We start from the raw sequence: 21,599 nt of genomic DNA, 5'->3' as shown, positions 1-21,599 counted from the left end.
AGAAAAAACCCAAACAAAAAACCAAAACCAAAAAAACAAACCTTGCCTCATTAGTCAATAATCGCTTCCTGTATAACCAACTTCTTAGGAACCGAAAGGAAACTTTAATAGTTCTGACGATAAAAGAATAGAACTGTTGAACACATTTTCTATGCACTATAATGAATATATATACAGAAATACAGTGAAACTTTCTCCAATACATACAGAAAGTGATACTTTGTGCATCAGTTACGAACAGAAAAGTATGCTTTCCGTACAAGATCATTCACACACTAGCAGAAGTGCCTTTACAGTTTCTGATAAAGCAAGTTAATATGTTTTTAGTTATGTTTATGTAATTAGTTAATTGAAGAAAAAACTTGGTTACATGTTATAACTTGTTCAAGTAACTGAAAAGAAGTTGGCTTTTGAATAATGCTAAGGTCTGGAAGATTTTTAGTTGCAGTATTGTGTAAATGATGATTTCTTCAGTGACTTTATAACTAATTAAGAAAGGGAAAATAAGGCTTCATAAGCTGGGAAGTATGCTGGATATTACAAATTAAAAGCACTTTGTATTCGCAGCAGTACCAATATGTACATATTCACAAAACAAAAAACATGCCGACACCTTCCCGTCACACACTGTGCTGTCGAAGGAGCACCCTGAACCGCCTTTCGCGCGACTTCTTCTCCACTCTCCCAGTTCCACGGCAGGAGTTTGTGATGGGTACGAGGATGAGAGTACTGAACCGAGGATGAGACGTCCGCGCCTTGTTCATGCATCGACGGGAACGTGCCTGCCTTAAACCTTCTTCCTCTCCGAGCCCTCGGCGGGCTCCGCTTTCTGTGCAGGGAAGGCGTGGTGGTACAAATGTCTGTGAGTGGCTGCGGCGCTGTACAGTTTGTACAAAGCCTGGAAAGAAAGAGTGAGAGAGACAACACACGGTCATGTCCTCGGCCCTGCTGCGTGTGACACGTACGCGCCGTGCTTTCGTGTTCGTGCCGCAGCAGCGGGTTCAAACCCATTGCGGTGTGCGGTTTGTATTGTGCACCAACTCTCGATTGTGTCAAGTGTCCGATGGGGAAAAGCATCGAGGTCGGTAGCTTGCGAATCTCTCAAAGGTCCTGGCTGTGGGAGGAGCTCCCTGGAGCTGTGTTAAAGCTACCTGGAGTTTGGGTAAGGGCCTTACGGGGGTTGGTTTTCTCTGGGTTTCACGCAGCATTTAAATTTCTGCATCCTCGGCATTTTGGTTTTACGCCACCGGCAGATACATACTGCAGCGTACGGGGGGCTTTGCTATGCCATGCGTACCTGGCTTGTCTAGATTAGTTTTCTGCAGATGAATGCAGATTTTTTTTTTTTTTTTTCATTCTGATTTTACCATTTTCTGTTTGTACCCAGCTGCGTTTTCCTGTCTGCCAGAAAAGCCTGTCCTTGGCCAACAGCTGCACCAGCCTCACAAACGTGTGTGCAGCCCCGTTTCTGCAGAGCGTCGTGAGCAGAAGCATCTTCACAGGGGATTGGGGGGCGAAAGTCAAACGCCAGGCACGGCTGCGGTACCGGTACCGGTGCCCTGATGAGGTCGGTGTGGACGTGGTCTGCGTTTCCTGTACCGAACTAACGGCAGAGCCATCATGGGGCTGCGACAAGGCTCTGGTGCCGAGGGGCTGCTGCAAGGGCTGGGATGTGGCGACGGGCAGGACCACCCTGTCCCCCACCCCATGGTGGGCTTCGTACGTGTGCAAATGGCACAGGAGATGCCACTGGTGAGGCAGGGTTAGCTCAGGACGGGGTGGGAAGAGGCAGGAAACCGCATGCTCCCGGGGTGACATGTCCCACGTGTGCGCAGGGGTGTTGGATGATGCAGGCGAGGCTGAAGCCATGGCAAGGAGGGGCGGGGAGGGTGAGAAGATTCCGGGGGGGTGTTTAAGGCGATGCTGACCACATCCCCAACGGGCCGTAGGGGCAAGCGTTTCGGGATTGTTTGGGAACGTAGCGGCCTGGTGGAGGAGACTTCACGTAGCTTCTCTGGGTTTCTTTCTTGAAAATACATCTTCGACTCCTACATAGTGACCTTGCAGCATTTTGTGCTATTTTAGGCTTTTTTTGAAGGCAAGCCAGTCTCACAGAGATGACTTTTACTTGACAGGATTTGTTCCAAGAGCTCATCAAGCTCATCAAGAGCAAAGACTGTTCTGCTTCTTGCTGTTGCACAAGCCAGAGCGAAGCCCACGGACCCAGGGGTCAGGAAGCTTTTAGCTGCTGAGCGTTTCGGCACAGCGCGGTATGAAAATGGCCAGCCTGTGCTGGCTGCTGGGGGAAGGAATGGGTTGCTTTTCAGCTACGTTTTTCTCTTTTTTTACTTTTTTTTTTCCCCCTTTTGGAAGCTGCTCTAACTTTCTTTTAAGAGGAACTCCCCACATGGCTCAGTGGCTGAAAAGTGTGTTGACACCAACAGACGGAGCAGTCAGGCTTTGGTGACACGATAGAAGACGGGGCTGTCTTCTGTTACGCACCTGGGACAGACTGGGGTGGCACGTGGCTACAGCGCAGGTGTAACATCCATGCACTGTCACACAGACTGGTAAGGATGCCCTTTTTTTGGTTTTAAGTAGATGCTGATGAGGTTTTGCCTAAACAACATTCCAGTCGCCCTCGGTGCAGGCGCGGCAAGAGCTCAGCGTTGTGCCGCTGCGGCGCTTGGGCAAGCGAGCTGCACTCGGCCTGCCGCCCCAGGAAGAGACTGGGGAGGTAAACTGCGCTTTCCAGGCTCTGCATTCGGCTTACCCCGTCCGGTATGGGGTGGGTTTGCCTCAAACACAACACGTGGCACTTCCAGCAGCACAGAGAGGCCTCGCCAAGCATGGGGGGTCCTCAGCTGCTGGGGTGGGCGCCCTGCCTGCGCAACGCCTGCACGGTTGGTGCTACAAAACAAACCGGTGCTTCGGTTTGACCGCTTGGCACAACAGGAAAATGCCCAAACAGAACTGATGGGAGAAAGGAAAATCCCCATCAGAAGAAACACACTCCCCACCCAAATCTCTCCCCGCTCCTTGGCTTCCAGCACCGCCTGGAGTGCAGGGCCCACGTTTAACCCCCTTCCCCAGGCATCTGGATCACAGGCAACAACCAGAGCCCAGCCGCCGGCAAGTGTCCTGCTGCAGCCGCCGCTGCCCACAGCCCTCTGCAAGCCGAACGGCAGCGACACGGCTGAAATGTGCATCTGGGTCCGAGACGCTATTCCCTGGGAGCCCATGGCCCAGCTGGCCCGTGGGAGCTGAGTGGTGTCACATGCGGAGAACAAGAGCCACTTACCTCATTCGTGCTTCCCTGGGGAGAGGCATTGGGAAGGGGGAGACAGAAAAAGAAAAAAAAGCATCTCTGTGTATCACGCACGGTGCTCACGCCTCTGGCCACAGCCACTCGCTGGTGCCACCATGGCCGTGCATTCCCAAGGGGGCTCGCCCCACACAGGCTGCCCTCCCCTTGCAGCACCCCTCACAGCTCCATCCACCCCTCCCACAGCCGGTCCCGCTGCCACGGGACACAGCCACGAGGGTTTCGAACCCACCCGGAGGACTCGGGCACCCGCCCTGCGTATCGCGGCGGGCAGGGCCACGCTGCCCAAGCCCCAGTGCCTGCAGCAGGGCCAGCACCGCCCGCCTGCACGGCTCCTTCTCGGGAGAACTTTCCCTTCAGTTGGAAAGCCGTGCCGCACAGCCTGCGGGGGCCTGCCGGGCGCCAGGGACCATTTACAGGCACTTTAACCTCTTTATTTTGTCCCAGCTGAGCAGGCTGCAAGCGGGCAGCGTCTCCGGCTTCCTGCTGGCTGCATCCTGTTCTTGCTTAACGCCCTCCAAAATTGGTTCTTGCGCAGGGATGGACAAATGCTGGGCTTAAACGTGGCAGCATCTCCCACAGGCACCCGGGGAGGGTCCCCCCGCAAATGGCGGTGGCCCAGGCACTGGGCACACCACAGCAGGGTTTATTGTGGGTGCTCAGGCTGCTGAGGACAGGGCAGCCAGGATGAACCCACCTGGGATGCTGGCACTGGGCTGCTCTTGCTCCCAAGCTGCCTTATTTTAAAGGCAGCCCAGCTGAATGCCACCACTACCCAGCTCCGGGATGAAGGAACTGAAAAATAAATGCTTCATTTTTTTTTCTCCCCCCAAAGCTGCATCTTTAGCCCCAGCTGCAGCTCTCCGTGCAGCAACGGGAAGCAGGTAAATGATCAAATTCTTGATCAAAAACTCACTGGTGGAAAAAAAGCAGGGAAGGAGCAGGTCAAGCTCTCGAGAACGGCCCTTTCACCCTTGAAGCACTACAGAAATGAAGTAGGCTGGTGCCTTCTGAGGGCCGAGCAAACAATGAGCACCCCGCGGGAAGAGCAGGAGGCCATTGCAGCCCTTCAAATGTTATTTCGGCACATGGGCCCGTGGCTGCAGCTGAGTTCTGGAGCATTGCTCCCATGGCTGGGGCGAAGCGGGGCAGTGGGAGCCTGCAGGGTCCGGGCTTGCGCCGGCAGCTCGGCAATGGGGAGAGGAAAGGGCTGCTGCAGAAGGGGAAACAGGAAGGACTGAGTGTTAAAAATACTGCGGCCGCAGGCTGCGAGATAACCCTGCCGGGGCCGGACACTGCGACGGTGCCGTTCGGAAAACGGGCAGAGCAATGCAGGGGCGTGCGGGGGTTGCTTACTCACTCTGACCATTTTTAAGATTTTAGAGGTGTTTCTGTTCGGCATTGGGGTCCAACCAAGACCTTCCCATGTTGTTTGGAAAAAAAAAAAAGAAACTGAAAAAGAGCGGGTGAGATCAACTGGCCCAGCACAGCTGCGGTTGTAACGGGAAAGCAGGGCCCAGTGCCAAAACCGGCAGAGACGAGACCTGGCCTCAGTCTCTGGCAGACCGGGGGAGAGCCAAAATCCCTGCCCTGAACCAGGACAGAGATACGGGTCTTTCTTTTTGAAGACATACACAGACATGCACGCAAAAGCCACGCACACCGGCTCTGAGAACGCCTCCCCGGGGGAACCCTCGGCAAAACTGCCCCATTCCCATAAGGTCTGAGGCTCCACAGACGAGCATTTGGTGATGGGCAAGACAAGAAGAAGAAAAAAGGCAGAACAAAATAGCTTGCTGTGAGTTTTCTCATCCCCAGCCCGGATCTACACGGCTTGTGTTTCACACTGGGCAGGATTCAGAGGCTCAGGCTGGAGCAGGGGAAGGGGTGGGCTGGCACGCAGCTCCAGCCTTGCTGTTCCCTCCTGCTCTCCACCCCCTCGCGTACTGCCTACCTGCGCTACAGCCACAGAGCAGTCCTACCCAGGCCCACCTCCGGTCCCTAAGACATCTCCCCCTCACAATCAACTCCACAAACTGATCTGAAAACATTTCCCTCTGTCCCTGTTTTCCCCATCTAGAAGATCTAAGGTATGGCCTAAAAACTCAACCCGCTGTCTGAAGAAGGCAGGGCACGGCTCCTCTCTCACTGATCACAGCACAAGCCAGCTCAAGCAGCTGGATCTGCCCAGGCAGGCCCAGGCAGAGCATCTAACAACCCTAAATGCAAATGCAAAAGTCATTTCAAAGGGCAGGAAAAGCCCCAGGAAACTCAACACTTAAGAACTTGGGGGGGGGAGGGTTGTTTGTTTGTGTTTTTTAAATCAAAAGCTCTTTATCCTACCTGGTCCCATAACGCTGCAGCCACTTGGTCTATTACTGCGCCCAGTTCTCTGTACTCCCCAGAGTATCTGATATATGCCCAGGTACACAGTGTGATAAGTGTCAAGCCCATGATCATGTTGCACAGACTGGCTATGATGTCCAAGCCAATGAAGCCGGTGACTCCAGCTATCACGTAAGTGATGAAGATGACCACAAAGAGTGTGGCGGGGGTGCGGGCGGCGTGAAAGATGTTCTTGCTGTCGTTGTGCTTGATGTACTGGATGTAGAGCTCATCTATCTCGTTCTCCAGCTGCTGGAGGTAGCGACGGCTGAACTCCTCGCCACCCATCTTCTTCACCCCGCGAAACAGCTTCACAGCCTCCTCCTTCAGCTCCATGTGTTTGGTCTGGAGGTCACTAGGTGCAAGGAAGGGCTTGTCCCCACCACAGACCTGCGTGGAAAACACAGTCCCATCACTTCAGAAACCTCAGCACCCACAGCTCCTGTGCCGTGCCAACCCGCTCTACAGACTTCTGTTTGGCACAGACCACTAGATCCTGCAGGAAGACCTCCACGACTGTGCTGTCCATCTGGGACAGCTCTGCAAGGTGCCTGCACTGGGAAGCTGTCCCCCACAGCTCCCCTACTCAGTTTTCTCACAGCCCAAGCCAGCATCTCGGGCAGCACTGATGGCTGAGCACCCTGAACCCCAGCATTTTCTAGTGCTGGAAACTCTGTGGCATTTTCCTTCTGCTTCAGAGTATGGACACGCTAGTTTTAAGGCCCAGGGCAGTCCACAGGAGGTTTGGGCACGCAGCTCCACACCCCGTTCCTGCCAAGAGGCAGCGATCTCCAATACTGGTGAAGAGAGTGGGGGTCTGGAAGTGGCTGGAGACAGGCTGGGATCTGAGCTTCACCTTAAAACACCACAACCATCCCCTCACCAGAGCGGAGACGTGGGTTGACAGGGCAGGGCATATAGGTGAAAACCCAGTTATAATGACCTTATCCCCTAATTAGCACCAGCCATAGCACGGGCTGTATGGTCACGCAGCACTACATCACATTTTTGGGTTGCATCTACCCACGCTGGGGAACACCAGGAAGAGGGTGCAAATTCAGCAGAGGCCACATGGTCTGCAAAAAGCTGCCATCATCAGATGAAATGGTGACCATTTGTCAACCACCCTGCCCTGCCATGATGCCCTGACCGGGCATTGCTCCCTTCCAGCCTCCGAGAAAGACCCTTTTCCACCATCAACATAGGAGAGACTTTCTTCGGGCTCCTGAACATGCAGCACTGTAACCACTCCTGGCCAAGTCCGTGCAGGACGTTTTCTACCAGGAACCCAGGCAGGGAGGTTTCCCCATGAGGACAGGAGAGCCAGGAGACATGATCTCTGTGAAAGGATGTGCTCAGCACCACCTACCTCTTCCATTCTCCTGCTGTATGTGTCTTTGGCAGTGGCAACTGCTGCTAAATTATTGGCTTCTGCTGTGGCCTGCAAGAAGGGCAAAAGGGGTACAGACTTCAGCTGCAGAAAGATGGGGTTAAGAAGCATAATTGCAGAGAGTAGAAGCCACCGGCTGCCTGGGTACCCATGGTCCACACGTGTAAGCGGCCAGGACGTGTGCACGGTACCCTGGTGCACACGTACAGAATTAAACAGCTCCCTCTTCTTAGCCAAGCGTGCTCTCTCCAGCCTCTGACCAATGCCAAATAAGATCATCCCGTATTTACACGTCCAGCCTCCGCAGTTCCCCCCAGGCAAAAGCCTGCATCAAGAGAGGATTCCTACCCTCCAAGCCAGAGCAACGAAAACTTTGGCTTTGGCTGTGGGAAACAGCAAGAAAACAGATAAAAGGCTCAGTCATATGTAAACAGCTACAGCTGCAACCTCCCACAACGCCGTCTGGCTCAGAGAGCAGAGCTGCAGCCCAGCAGTGGCCGCGCATGTGTGGGGCCACGTCACCTCCGTGTGAGCACCGCAGCCAGAGACGATGCTATTTACCTGCGGGGGAATAATTCCAGCTAAGCTGGCTGTCGCTGTGTGCAGACAGCGAGTCACCGCAGTGCAGCCGAGGTGCACGAGCCGTGCTGCCGCAATTGCTAAGCCATATTAGACTCATGACTGCCAAATACTTCCAAAAGGGCTGCTTCTTGGGTTGTTACGCTAAGGCATTTGAAATAACATCGCAGAAGACGCAGTGCGCTGCACTAGCTGGACACCTCTAACAATTAACTGGAAAACAACGGCAATTACAGCGCGTGAATGCGCACCAGCTCACAGCGCTCACGTACCTGCAGCATTGACTTTGGGTGTGGCAACTCTTCCCCTTGGTAGATCTTTATGTACGCCTGCAAAACAGTGCACAGAAAATTAAATCACATTGGATACGGCATTCATGAGCAACACGCGAACACCCCCACCCCGTTCCAGTAACAGCTTTAACAGGAGTTAAAAGCACAGAAGAGAAGGACGTTCCTGGCACAAGATGGCTTCAGCAGGGGATGCTCTGTCAGAAAACGCTACGTAGCATGGCTCAAGCTCGACTCCTTGGGTGGCCTGGGTCAGTCACTCAAGGCTGTCGCTCCACCACTTACGCTAAATATCTCTACCATCGCATTTGCACCTACCTCCATCCTTCAGTAAAGGAGGAGTCAGAGTCGGGTAGCCCGGGAGAGCAAGTGGTGAGAATTACTCACTGATGTCTTGCATTAAAATGTCCCAGTAGTCATGACAACAAAAATAAGCTTTTTCCAAAGGCAATGGGAATACGGCCCTCAGCCTACCTCCCCCTGGTCCTCAGTTCTCCAGAGGAGGAAAACCGCCCTGCCCACTTCTTGGGCTTACTGCGTGGTCAAGTATGTGACCGTGAGGTGTTTGCTTTCTGCAGCAGTGAGAGTCAGGACTATTAGCTAGACCCAGAACACCTCCTCCAGCCATGAAGTGCTGGCCCGCCTGCTGCTGCTTTCCCCGTTAAGTAAAGCAAAGTGCAAGCGTGCCACAGATGAATAAGCCTACTTTCTCTTAAATAAGCCAATACCTTAAAATACTCCACAAGGCCTCGACAGGTGATATGGTTTCCATTGATCTCCTTAACGTCCAGGCTCGCGGGACTAAGAAGCCAAGGAATCAAAATCTTCAAGTTCTTGATGAACTCATCGTCTATTTCTGGAAACAAAACCCAGTGTCATCCCTACCAGCCTTCAGTGTGCGCTCACGTGAAACAAGAGCAGAAGAATCACGCCAGAGACTCAGACACCCTCTAATTTAGTGAAGTGAGCGCTCAGAAATGATCGTGGCCTCAGTTAAGTTCTTACTTAACCCATGGACAGAATATTCAGCTGTGCATATATCCACACACCAGCTTCATGGTCTCAAAAATACTTGTGCAAACACAAATGTGACTGCATGGGAAAAAATACCTGCTTTTGCTGAGGACTCCGGTAACGTGCACGCAACGCTGATAGCCAGAGAGCAGCACCTTCTTGCCTACACACATACATCTGTGATCTTTGCAAATCACGACCTTTAGTGTACAGGGCACAGACACATGCTGTGCCTTCCCTTTGCTCCGCTCCATGGCGTTTCCGAAGTGGAAATCTTCTGCCAGGGCTTCTGGCTCTCATCCGTGCCACCTCCTGTGCCAGCAGGTAAGGTTTTGTGTGCCAAGTTCTTGGTTCTCTATGAACCCGTATGTGAAATTCTCATTGCAAAGCATTTTAAAGCTTTTGAAAACCATCAGGCGCCTGGTACGGCTACACTAGGGACTCCTGTGAGCGACTGTGCATTTACATTGCACCACCAGACCCCCCTGGTGCAGGTACCAGGAACGGGCACAATCTCTGCTCCGCTTTGCCAAAGCACAGAGCTTGCACAGGGCTGTTTGAGGGGTCCACGGGCTGCTTGTGTCACCTCAACAGACTCATCTCCTAACAGTCATTCTGATGGCTTCATAGTGTCTGACTTCCATTTACTGCCATTTAAATTAAACTGCACAAGGCTGGAGACAGAAAAAACAATGCAATACCCAGGCATTTGGAAGGTAAGGAGAGAGGGGAAGTTTCCCCATATTTCTTCCATCAGAGCACAAAATGCCGAGTGCAGCTCTGAGGGAACAGGAAAATGGTGTCAAGAAGCTGCTGCCAACTCCTGTGCCCGTTCTGCACGCACCACTTGTTCAGTACTACTCAGCACCCGAAATTCAGGGGGGAACTAACAGAGATCAGCTCAGTTTCAACGAGCACGGCTCCCCACTGCTGCATCGCGGTCTGGCTTGCCGGCTAGCACGGAGTTTGCCAGAACAAGTCATCACTAGGCCAGACAAAACCAGAGAAAAAGTAACATCTTTCTGTCTGCCAATTTATTTTGAGTGGCTAATGGGCCACTTTACTGCTGAGATTGCAGGCAGCCTGTACCCAGCGATGCTGGTAAGCCGTTGGTTCACAACAAACAACCCAAAAAAATCCACAGCATGTGGCTCCTTTGAGGGTGGAGAATCTTACCATGGCTTTTTTTTCCTTCCCCTTTTTTTTTTACCTGGTGAACTAAGTCTGACCTGTAGGGAAACCACTGATCAGATAAGTCAGGAAGATTAAATATTCCTTGGAAAGCTTTTCAAAGTGAAATAATGTTCCCTTGAGAGCACGTGTAACCGGCCTTCCGCCCTCCGCAAGCACCAGCCTGCCTTCCAGCAACCAGTCTGCACCGCTCTGCATGCGTGCTGGATCGCAAGCGAGGCATAACTGGACGATTACAGGCTTAACACCGGGTCCATAAACTTCCTATCTCAGCCCTGCCCTTCCCCGGCTGCCTATCATCACCCATCTGTCCTGACGGTGATATCGTCAGCGGCTCCGAGACCTTTTCAGCCTCCCGCACCTCGGGAGACCTTTTTGGCCTTCGCCCCTGCCTTAGGTTAAAGCATCTGGCAATAAACAGGCAGCTGCTGGACTTGGAAGAACGAGGCGAACGCGTGTATGTTGTTGGGAGGAAGATCCAACTCCTCTCCCATAAGTTTTTTCATGGAAAATATTTATAGAGGTTTCAGGAACCAGTGGGACCGTCTGCAGGGCATCTAAGGTATCTTCTTAAAAACCAGACCTTTGCCTTCGTACCTTTTAGTTTTCCATCAAAATTAGGGTTGGTGGCGACTTTCAGGCCCGGGTGAGGTAAGAGGAAGCAGGAGATTTTGGTGAAGCAGGAATGGATGTGCTTTCTGACGTTCTGCAGCTCTTCATGCTGATTTCCCGAGACCTGTGAGACACCAGTTTGGAATCAGGGGGTTTCCTTCTGATGGGGACACCGGTAATGCCGGGCTAGCGGTGCTGGCAGGAGCATGGCGTACTCCGCGCTGTGGCTGCTTACAGCGGGAAGAGCAAGCCAGAAGGCCATCCCGTAGGGGTATGCCGCACGAGGACAAAGACAAGGCTCCTCCAGCGACCAAGGAACGAGCGTATCTCTGACCACATGCCCTGGGGCATGTTATTATCATTTGGAAAATGGGCATGTCCGTGTATGATTGGAATACAAAAACATTTGGGATTTCCCACCAGGGCCTTTCCTGTCTCCCCTTTAATTAGGTCTCTCCACTACCAAATCCCCCATGCATTTCCTGATTAATCCCAACGGAGCCCTCGCCCCTCAGTTTTACTGTACAACTGCCTATTACTAAAACATCGTTCCTGGTCTCTAGGGAATCTGCTGACTCCCACCACGCCTCTCCCAGCAAGAGAGCCCCAGGGACCTGGGCTCGGGCAGAAGCCTAGCACAGGCGGCCTCAGCCCTCCACTGAACGTGGCAAGGGAACTCAGCCTCCTAAAATGCCTCTTCTGTGATTTGAAGGCACTGGGTAAGCGTGACGGTGACCAGCATGTCTGTCCGCTGCGGTTCACGCCGAACAACCAGCGCCGTGGCCACCCAGCTGAACCCTCACTGGTGCCGGTGCTCCGCACCCCGTCCCCTGCTCCCTGCCCGGATTACGCTCGCCAGCGCCGGCTGTCCCCCAGGTCAAGGTCTCACCCTCGTGCCCCGTGCGCTCTCCATCCACGGGGGTGATGGCAGCGTATCATCCCTGGGTCACATGCCAGATTTGCCTCTGCACTCTCCATCGCCCAGGAGCGTACGCCCAGGCTAGCACTGCTCGTTAAACGAACCCCGGTCAGAAAGAACGCACCTTCAGCCGCTTCTCCAGAAACCTTGCGCCACCATCAGATCCGTAGGAAAATTCATACGGGAAGCTCCAGTCACGAACAAGGAATATAAGGGACTAGAAAACGGAGACAGAAACACAGCAGGGTCATACAGTGCCACTGAGTCAAAGTCACCGGCTGCTCCAGCTCGGAAAAACTCCTCTCTCCTGGGCACCGCTCTGTTGCTTGCTGCTAACCGCGGGACCAGGAGTGGCTCCACGAGACGCGTAACTCTGCTGTACCTTATCAAAAAGGGGCTCACAAGGGAGCTCAGGGCCTCCTTCCCCACTGCCACCGCTCGCAGCAGCCGATCGCGCTCAGCCGTCGGATCCCGCAGCAGGGGCAGGACCCCCCGGCACCCTCACCCCCACCCTCATGCCGCAAGGTCCGGCCCCGAGTCTTTGCCCAGCTCCAGCAGCACCTTGTGCCTTTACTGGTGGAAATACCCCTCTGTGCAGGGCCGCCCCAGCGTGGCGCTGAGACCGCGCAGACTTGCTGCACGTGTGGCTGTCCCCTCGTAAGGGGAAGGAGGGAGCAAACCCAGGACTGCTGTATGGGTCTGCTGGGTGGCAGTTTGATTCCCTAGCTTGAAGAATAGCATCAATCATTTAAACTGCAAAGCAAGAAAGGGATTTTTGCTAACCAGGACAAAAGGCAACGAGCTCCCTAATTCCAGCCGCATTTAGCTCCATCCTATGGGAATTTTACAGGCTCATTTTTTCAGCCTTTTTCACTGGGCAGCCTTCCAGACAGACTTCTAATGAGAAGCAGATGCAGGATAACGAGGGTGAATAAGAAATCACTGGCTTTTGTAATCTTTATTGAGGCATTCGAAGTTCCTATGCAATAAATAAGTAAGTACCAGTACAGTCAACTTTTAATCTTTAAAAATAAAAACGTTTTCAGAAAAAATCCTGTCTCCAGTGTCTCATACGTAAAGGACCTACGTCCTGTGTAATGAATACCCGGTTTGGAGGGGGAAACTCTGAACGCCGAAGCCCAGGAGGGGCTGGCAGGGCTTGCCAGGGTTTCTTTCATGCACATGAATAAGCAGGTCAGCAAGTGGAATCCATTTCGTTGGAATTTCCCTAAAAATTGTCTATGTTTAGAACAAAGATTTAATGGAGGCAGGGAAAATATTTCCTCTCCTTATTTCTCTTCCATAAAACATCAAGAAAAGGAGGAAAAAAAAAAAAAGAAGAGTGAGTTGGCCATTCCTAACTTCATGACAAGCCACAGCAACTGCACCCAGTTAGATGTTTCAGGACACGCTGTTCTTTCTAAGACCATGAGATACTTAGGAGACATGTCCATGTTTAGGACTCTTCCACAAACACATTACGCATGCCCTGCACTGTTTGACTCCGGAATGATTCTCTTTTTTCTTAAGCAGAATTGTTCCAGCCGTGCTGTCTTTACCATGCCTCGGAGCCACCCTCAGCCCCTCCAGCCCCGCAAACTGCCAGGCACCGCGCGCAGCCTCTGCTAAGGCATCACGACCAGGAGCGGCGTCTGGCGAGGGCGCGTGCAGCGGCGCAGGCGGTTACGCTTCAGCGCAAGTGCGAGGACAGGCTGTGGAGAGGAGGGTGCCGGAGGGAAATGTTAATTTTCCACTGCCAAGTATTACTTCCCTTCCAGCAGGATCAATGCAACTGCCTCGCTATTGACACTTTCTCTGCACATCCTGCTTGGCAGCATTTTCCTATAGGAGCTGTTTTCCAAAGCCTCCGTTAGAGATTTGTACATTTTAAGGACAAAAGAGGTTCAGTTTGTTTGACTTACAGGCCTGGAACCTCACCCAAGAACCTCAAGCTGTAGACTCTCTGCTGCAGAGAGAGCTGTCTCCGCTCGATGCCTGCAGCTACCAGAGAAGACCCCGCATCTCTCGTTAAGCCACCCTAACCATTAAATTGCCCCCTCATTAACAGCGTCCTCCTCGTTGCTATTCTGACTTTGTCCAGCCTCAGCTGCAGACACTGAGCTGCACGCTGCCTCGTCTCCCCACCAGAAAAGGAGTTTATTTACCATCGCCCTTCTCCTGCTTTCTAATTACAACGCTTGGCTGTCTTTAGAAACGTGCTTTGCGGGCACAAGCCCACTTTGCGATGTGGATGGGAGTTCCCCATTGCTTACCTGGCCACGTCACCATCGATCCTTCTACCAAATTTTATCACGTCCCCAAGGGTTACCACCAGTCATTTGATATTTTTCCCCAGACCATTAATGAAGATGCCAGTGAATCACAGAGGCCCTGGGGGGGCCCCCAAGGAAACACTTCTGAAAGATGATGATTCCCTATTAAAATTAGATCAGCGTGCTCTGTCATCTATCAGTTAATGAGTTTTTAATCCATTTACAATGGATTAAACCAGACAATGCTGACTTGGTATGTTGTTCACTTGCTTTTAATCAGCATCGTAGGGAGATAAGGCTTCCAGAAGGCAACACATCATGGTGATAGTTACCTCTGTCAGCCGAACTCGTGGTCTTTTAAAAATTGATAATGGGATTGTTTGCAAGTCTTGCTATCCACAAAACTGTGTGACTTGACAGCAATTACGGTCTTTGGTAAAATCAGAGCCTATTATCCAGTCCTAATGATTTAAGCATATTTAAAAGCTTCCCCTTATAGCCTCCTTTTTACTGGTGGGAATAACAAGTATTTCACTTTCACTGAAATATTTGGCTACATTACCCCAATAGCTTTTAAATAAGGAACAGGAGTATTTATTTAATGTCTGGCTTTTTTCTGTACCATGTTACAATTTTCTCCTAGCTCTTGCTACTATAAGGCATATATTTTTACTAGTAGTTTTCACATTATTAGTCATCCGCCCATGCCAGCATCCAATATACCCTCAAAGCTCCACAAAATCTCAATTTGTCCATTTGTTGTATTTTTTAACCTTTTAATTTTATTTCCACTTCCTGACCACAGACACCCTATAAACCCCTGAGGCCTTCCAGGATGGTGGTGAGAACAGCAATTCTCTTTTTATGTTGGAAGGCAAAAGTAAAATAACTGTAACCCATTCCCAATTACTATTTGCGTTTTTACAGCATGTTTTGCTCTCTGCTGTTTTCCACTTTGGGAAGCTCACAAACTCCCATCCAGCTACCACCTAACCTATGGTGGATGCCAGCTGGAAGCTGCACCAAGCCATTGGGACTGCCAAAGAGCATCTGATTAACGGAACAACTTGTACAGGATAAGGCCAAAGCCCCATAGAAGGTGTTTTCCTTCTATTTACCACCCCAATCATGCAAGGAGCCTGACAGCTCCACAAGCGGCGTGAGGACGCGTAAGGACCTCACAGCATCGCTCCCTCCATCGCCTTAGCCCCGCTCCCTGCTTCACACCTGGTCCCACAGCCCCCCCGAGAGCTTTGAAACATCTTCAACCACCTTCCCAGCCTCCCAGGTGCACAGGATTCGGTTGTGGCCGTGATCAAAAGCCATATGAAATCACTACCTGATCTGTTAAAGGACTGGAGCTTCAGTGAGCTGCCACAGCCATGTCATGGGTTCCTTCTGCCCCCCTACCTTCTGCTTTGTCTCTTTTTGTTCATACTCACTTTCCTACTGGAAGGGGCTGTCACAGCCCACCATCCTCCCAGCTGCTCACGGCTCTGGTATCCAAAGCAAGCTCTTGTCTGCCCAACACTCTCCCTTTTTTGAATGCCAGCTTTTCACGGGTTGGGAAGCAGCAGGGTGAACAGATGTCCCTTATTTGAAGTTAAAACCCCACTTAAACTGAGCCTTCCCACAGCTCTGCTGTCACTCGCGAGAGCTCTGACCTAATCCCCGTTCTTTCATTTCACCAGGAGCAGGGATTCCCAGGGCAGGCAGGTTCAAACCTCTCAGAGCGAAGGCTGGGCAGGATCCCCAGGAAAGATGGCATGACAAACCTGCTGCAAAACTTGACTGCTTTCCAAGCCTGGCAGGACATCTGGCAGGACAGGGCAGAGCTCTCAGGATGGCAAGGGTTCAGAGAGGAAAGAAAGAGGGATGTTGGATGTATTTGGAAGCCTCTTCGGGGGCAAGGAAGCGCAAAGCCTTTCCTTCACAGCTGAGCCACTCCCCAGGCACCTCCACCTCCTCCCCGTCCTGCAAACTGCAGTGACACCTCGTGGTGAAGCCAACCGGCTCGGGGCCAAGCCACCTCTGGTAGAGGGGACATGCCCTGGCCAGGACCCTCGGACTCACCTGGAAGGGTTTCAGGAACGTCTCCTCCATGGCCAGCCGGCCGTACTCAGTGAAAAGCTGGAAAGAAAAGCAAAGAACAACAGGACTGTTAGCTTCCCAGTCTGCAGGGACACACAGACGGCTGTGGGTCACCGGCACAGCAGCAAGGGACGGTTGATGACTCGGGGCTAACAGCACCATTTGCAGAGCTGGGGCAGAAACTGGCTGGCTGTTGCTTTCGGTTCACATCTGAGAGGCACATGGAGCTGTTAAAATCACCGTGGTGAGCCCTCACGTGAAAAGATCTCAGCCTGGTATTTTTGGCTGCCAAATCTGTGAAAAATGGCTCAAATCAGCTGCTTGCTGTTGCTTTCATACCAACCAGAAACTTCACATGCTACAGGGGACTTGCTGGAGCCCCGCTTCCTTTAAACACTCCAAAAGAAGCGGAAATTAATTCAGAAATAAGTACTTTCCCTGCAAACCCCCACTGTGCAAAGACTGCAAGATCAGCCTACCAGCCAGATTTGAAGTCTCTCCAGTCTCTCTGGACCGTAATTTCTAACTGAAGGCACAATAATGTATTTCACAGATGCATATAAACGGGTGAACATGTTAAACAATAAGGGCTTAAAATCCAAACTGAAAAATCAGAGTTGCATTGGATAAGTTCAATGTTAAAAAGGCATTATTTTTAAAAATATTTACTGAGTGAAATTATACCAAACTCTTCAAATGCTGATTTTTCCAGCTGGACTTTTGCTTTTCTTTCCTTTTTCTTAAGCTCCTGGAAAGACCTACCTAACCAATCAATCAACCACCTAAACAGAAGAGAAAGCTAGAGGTAACACCAGGAAACGGGCAGGACACACGTGCCACAAAAATCCTATTAGCTGCTTATGTCCAACAGTCAGGGCTGTAATTACCCCTAGGGGTCACTTGCACTGAGCCAGTACCGGATGTCTATATCCAGGCTTATAAAAATTTCTTTGGGCTTCTCCTAACAACCCAAAGATCCCGTCCTACAGCATGAACAGTGCAACTTCTACCTTCAGCTTCCCCATCACCTAAGTCAAACGAGCACTTTTACTGCCCCTACTCATGGAGCAGCGGACGGATGCTTGCAGCAGCAGGAGTACAGCCAATGTATGGTTAACTACCCTGGATCCCTCCCTATTACCAGTCACTTTAGCCCCTTGCTGCAAGTCATTGCATGTTTCCAGCCCCATGGGTCAGTCCTGGCCTCTGACAGGTCTCTGCTCCTCAAGGAACCCCAGTATAATCCCATGGAAGGACACACAGGCCAACATGAGCTGTATCCAAACTGTTCTTGGAAGATTTGTGATGGGTGCTCCACACCGAGATGTTCTGTGATGGTCTCTACCCTACGCAGTCTGTTTGATACTCCTCTAACCTCACCATTATAAAGTCAACTTAACTCTCTCTCGCTGCAGCACCACCCATGACAACTTGTCCCGTGCACTGGACATAAGAGATACAGCCCCCCACTTTGTAGCAACCTCATACATAGCTGAAGACCATCACCGCCTCCCCTCTCGGCCACTTTTGTCTCGACTTAACAGCCTTGGTTCCTTCAGCCTCTCTGTGCCCTCCAGATACTCACTGCAGCACAAAGCACAGCTGTGGGCCATTTCCAGCTCCACAGGTGATCAGCCTTGAGGAAGGCACACGTCCCAGAGACAGGAACGGTCCCTCTGGGCGAGTGTCCCACTGACTGCCCTGCCAAAGGATCCAGGCCCCCAAGAAGCCACGCTATGAGAGCGTAGGCAAGACAGGTTTCAACCCAAGGGGCTGTTCCTCCATGCCCACGAACCAATATGAGAGCTGGGAAACTGAAAAACCCTTTTGTGGCTCCAAATGTAAAAGTGCCTTCCCAGAGCAACACAGCTTGCAAGCGCGGAGTGTAATCCAGGCACCCCAGTGCTGCAGAGCAGCAGGGACAAGGGTCTTACCTGCAAGTGCTGCAGATCATCCTCCTGCACATTCTGGGACAAGTTATAAACCTGCATTTAAAAACAAAAACTTCAGAGCACTCAGAATGGCCTGTCCTTTGGGCCAACATGTGGGCCAGTGTCGTTAAAGCCTACAACATGACCATGGGGACACAGCCGAAGTCCCAGCTGGCCCGTGGTGCTGGTACAAGAGAGGCCCCAAGCACAGCTGTACGGCTGGACAGACTCACACTGTCAGGCAGACAGGCACTGCCGCTCCCTGTGCGGCAAAACACTCCAGCATGGGAGCACCAGGGGCTGTCATGCCCCAGCCTGGAAGCCTGTCAGGTCCAAATAATGTTCCTTCTTCTCCTCCATTTTTATGATGTGCTGAGCTCTGTACCAAGACACAGTTTCCACCCCTTTCACGCTGTCCTCCAAGAGCAAAGGCCGGCTGGTAGGAAGGGAAGCCCTAACAGGCTATGCGGTGACTGGTGTGTGAACACCTCCAGCCTAGAGGTTTCTCCAGCAGCAGAGTCAAAAGCACACCCAGTTCTCCATACTAAGGTCCTTTCCTCTTTGCTAGCTGGAGGCAAAGGCCTGCATCTGCTGCTGGCCCTGCTCGTGGGGTGAGATGAGGAGATGAGACTGTTCCCTGCAATGATGGAGTCGTGTGTGAATCCTGCACTCAGTGCAGCCAACACGATGGCCTTTGTCTCTTCCACCAAAGGCCCTGGCTAGCTGCTGAGTTAGACTGGTGCCAAGCTACTGGTTTTTTGCCACCACTTTCTAGGAATTGACTCCTGGAGACATCCCCCTTCTTACCTGTATCGAGCTGATCATTGTGCTAAGGGCAAACACGGTGGCCGAATCCCGCAGGGTGGACTGGCTGTCAAAGGTCCCCTGCGTGTCCATCAGCAACACTGCAACCTGAGAGGCAGAGAGCTCCACGTCAGCTTGGATGCACCCGTTCAGCATCTGCACCCAAGCAAAATCACCCTCACAGGCCAAAGGGGTGAGGGAGTGAATGTCAGCTGCATCGTTGTGCTGGGAATCTCACCGCTTCTGCCTCAGACCTATAACTGGTGGAGGACAAAGGAAAAGAGCAGCCCCAGTCCCTCTTGACAGCGTGATGACCCCAGCAGGCAGCAAAATGAATGCTATGCAACGCAGAGGAGGGAGCTGCTTTGCTCCTGAAATACTCGCTGTCAGTGCAGATGGGTCTTTTCCGGAGTCTGCATTAGCTTCATTTCACAGAAGCCAAACACGGCAGCGTATGACACCTCCTTAAACCCAAAACACATTCAGCCAGTATTAGAAATCACACCGTGAATAATTCAGTGTCACTTTGGTGTTGGGCTCTTCGTTGAAGAGTAGATAAATACAGAAATTCCTGCCTATAAGTTGAATTTGCAGGATGCCCCAAAATCCAGTTTGCATTTTGTTTGACCACCCTAAATGAAGACACTCCATTTTACAGTTACTGCTCTAGGAAAGGGGAGTAGTTTGCAAGGTCCTCAGATTCAAGATCCCTGGGAATAGCAGAGAAATAAACTCAGGGATGCTCAGAGTTCGAGGGACACCTAGACATCATATCAACTCACTGCATTAAACCCATTCATGCTAAATTAGGGATATGCTATTTGAAGACCTTCTCTAAACTTGCACAGGCATTTGAGCCACATAAGACAAGGCAGGAGAATCTTACCAAAGCTGGAAGAGAAAAATGAGCTGACCAGCAAGAGACAACTATGCAAGAGAGAAGCACATACCTTTTTACCATCAGGCTTGTCCACCAGGAAAACCTCGCTCCATATCTGAATGCCGGTCGTCTCCCGCTCAGAGCCTCCCCTCCAGGAGAAACCAGTCAGAGGCTCGTTGTAATCTCCAACCCAGTCCACTGCTTCCTGTAAGTAGGAACAGAAGTTGCTGGAGTTCTCATCTCTCTTTGGTTTTGCACTTTTCCTCTGTGCTGCCTCCACCCCAGTGCTGGAAGGGGGCAGCCCCTGTAAGAGGGGTTTCCTACAGGGCAGCAAATGTGAACATCTCTGCTCCAAAATCAAGAGTCCACTAGAGACTCACTGGTGCACAGGGCTGTGGAAAGATCTGCTCTATTTTATTTTGTGAAGCTCCTGCTAATGAGAGGCTTGAGCATTCCTTAGAGCACCAAGCCAGTATCCTGTCCAGCTCATCCCTGGGCAGTATGTGGGAGCAATGAGCAGCAGCACCATACCCCTGGGAAGAGCCACCTGAGCTGGAGCCATACCTTATTGTACATGTACCGCAGCATGAAGTCCATCAGGAATGATTTTCCTTTTCTAAAAGCTCCAGCAACGGACACAGCCACGACCTCTTTATCTCTGACAGCCTCCGAGAGGAGAATGCGGTTCAATGCAGCTTCATCCAGTTCAAAGGAATGGTCATCTTTGACAATGAGGACTTGCACTGGTCCTGCTTTCCTCACGGACTCCTCCTCCTCTGAGCTCCACTCGTAAGTCTTCTCTGCAAAACTACCTGCGTAAACAAGTAAAACAAGAGCTGCCAGGTTCCTCCTTCTGCAAAGTACAGAATCACAGACAGCAGGGCTGGGCAGGACAGTAGCAGGCCAGCTAGCCCAAATATCCATCCCAAAACAGCATCGTTCAGAGCAGATGTCTGTTGACCATCTCAATGGAGACTCCACGCCACTTTGGGGCCACCTGTCCGCACGCTCCCCGCAGGCACAGAATTCCCTGCTGGAATCTCCCTTGACGAAACACACCCATTACTTTTTGTTCTACAAGAGTTGAAATGGAGAACAGATCACTCTCTTCTTGCCTGCAACAGCTTCTTACATACACAAAGACTGCCATAACACTTCCCTTAGCTTTTTCTCTGCTAGAAAAGCAACGTCCAAGCCCCCAGATCACCCCTCGCTACCACATCATGTAGCCATCTGACTGCTCTCCTCTGGACACTCCCCACCAGGTCCTTCCCAAAGGCTGTCTCAAAAAATGGATGCAGCAGTCAAGCTGAGGTGTCTAGGTACTTCATGTCTCTATCAAAGGACGCTGCCTTTGTGCATCCTGTGCGACTGCTGTTTCTGTAGCAACAGCAGAGTCCTGCTCCATCTGCAGTCTGCACTAGTGCTCGAAGTGTAATCTGCTGCTTCTGCCATCAACCTCATCGACAGCGTCCCCAAGAGACAGCCCCAGCAGCAACCAGGCCACAAAGACACATGCCCATCCTGATAAAAGCCACTTCTTCACTCCCAAGTGGAAAGCACACGCAAAGCACAGGCACTGCTCACCTTCCCACTTTGAAATGGCAAGGCTCCCTGCGGAGCTGCTCCCCGGCGCAGAGGCGAGCGCGGCCCAGGCTGCATAGCATTCATACAGCCTTACAAAAGGGTCTCACCTCCCCGCCGGGACAGGGGAGAAGTGACGAGCATGATGCTGCAGCAGGAGCCTTTGGAGGGGACAGGCAGGGACCCAGCGTTCGGCCACTGCATCCATGCTCAGCAATGCAGCCTGCCAGACAGATACGTATCCCCAGCGTGATCCTCCAGGCCACGGCAGCCGAGACGATTACAGCTTTTAACGGCCTCATGGTCCGTTTGGGCTGCTTGGTGTACCTGC

General features: G+C 51.8%; 1 protein-coding gene across 2 annotated transcripts in view; it reads right to left on the bottom strand.

Moving 5' to 3' along the window:
* Positions 1 to 564: 564 nt before the first annotated feature.
* The window catches only part of ATL1 (atlastin GTPase 1), a gene marked incomplete at its 5' end in the record, with an annotated part of 29,432 nt that continues 8,397 nt past the window's right edge, over positions 565 to 21,599 (bottom strand). The window contains 13 exons of one of the 2 annotated variants that reach the window (XM_082000799.1): positions 565 to 898; positions 3,302 to 3,316; positions 5,669 to 6,100; positions 7,080 to 7,151; positions 7,952 to 8,008; positions 8,698 to 8,825; positions 10,772 to 10,910; positions 11,830 to 11,922; positions 16,052 to 16,108; positions 18,004 to 18,054; positions 18,808 to 18,912; positions 19,755 to 19,889; positions 20,249 to 20,496. In XM_082000799.1, the coding sequence (XP_081856925.1) occupies positions 788 to 898; positions 3,302 to 3,316; positions 5,669 to 6,100; positions 7,080 to 7,151; positions 7,952 to 8,008; positions 8,698 to 8,825; positions 10,772 to 10,910; positions 11,830 to 11,922; positions 16,052 to 16,108; positions 18,004 to 18,054; positions 18,808 to 18,912; positions 19,755 to 19,889; positions 20,249 to 20,496 (1,643 nt within the window). In that variant the 3' untranslated portion in view covers positions 565 to 787. The remainder of the gene's footprint in view (positions 899 to 3,301; positions 3,317 to 5,668; positions 6,101 to 7,079; positions 7,152 to 7,951; positions 8,009 to 8,697; positions 8,826 to 10,771; positions 10,911 to 11,829; positions 11,923 to 16,051; positions 16,109 to 18,003; positions 18,055 to 18,807; positions 18,913 to 19,754; positions 19,890 to 20,248; positions 20,497 to 21,599) is intronic. The other variant, XM_082000800.1, reaches the window with a different exon arrangement.

The sequence above is a fragment of the Phaethon aethereus genome (assembly GCF_964289735.1).
Source record: "Phaethon aethereus genome assembly, chromosome: 5".
Classification (NCBI taxonomy): Eukaryota; Metazoa; Chordata; class Aves; order Phaethontiformes; family Phaethontidae; genus Phaethon; species Phaethon aethereus.
Note: the sequence above shows the minus strand (reverse complement) of the source record. Positions and strands in the feature narration are given on the sequence as shown.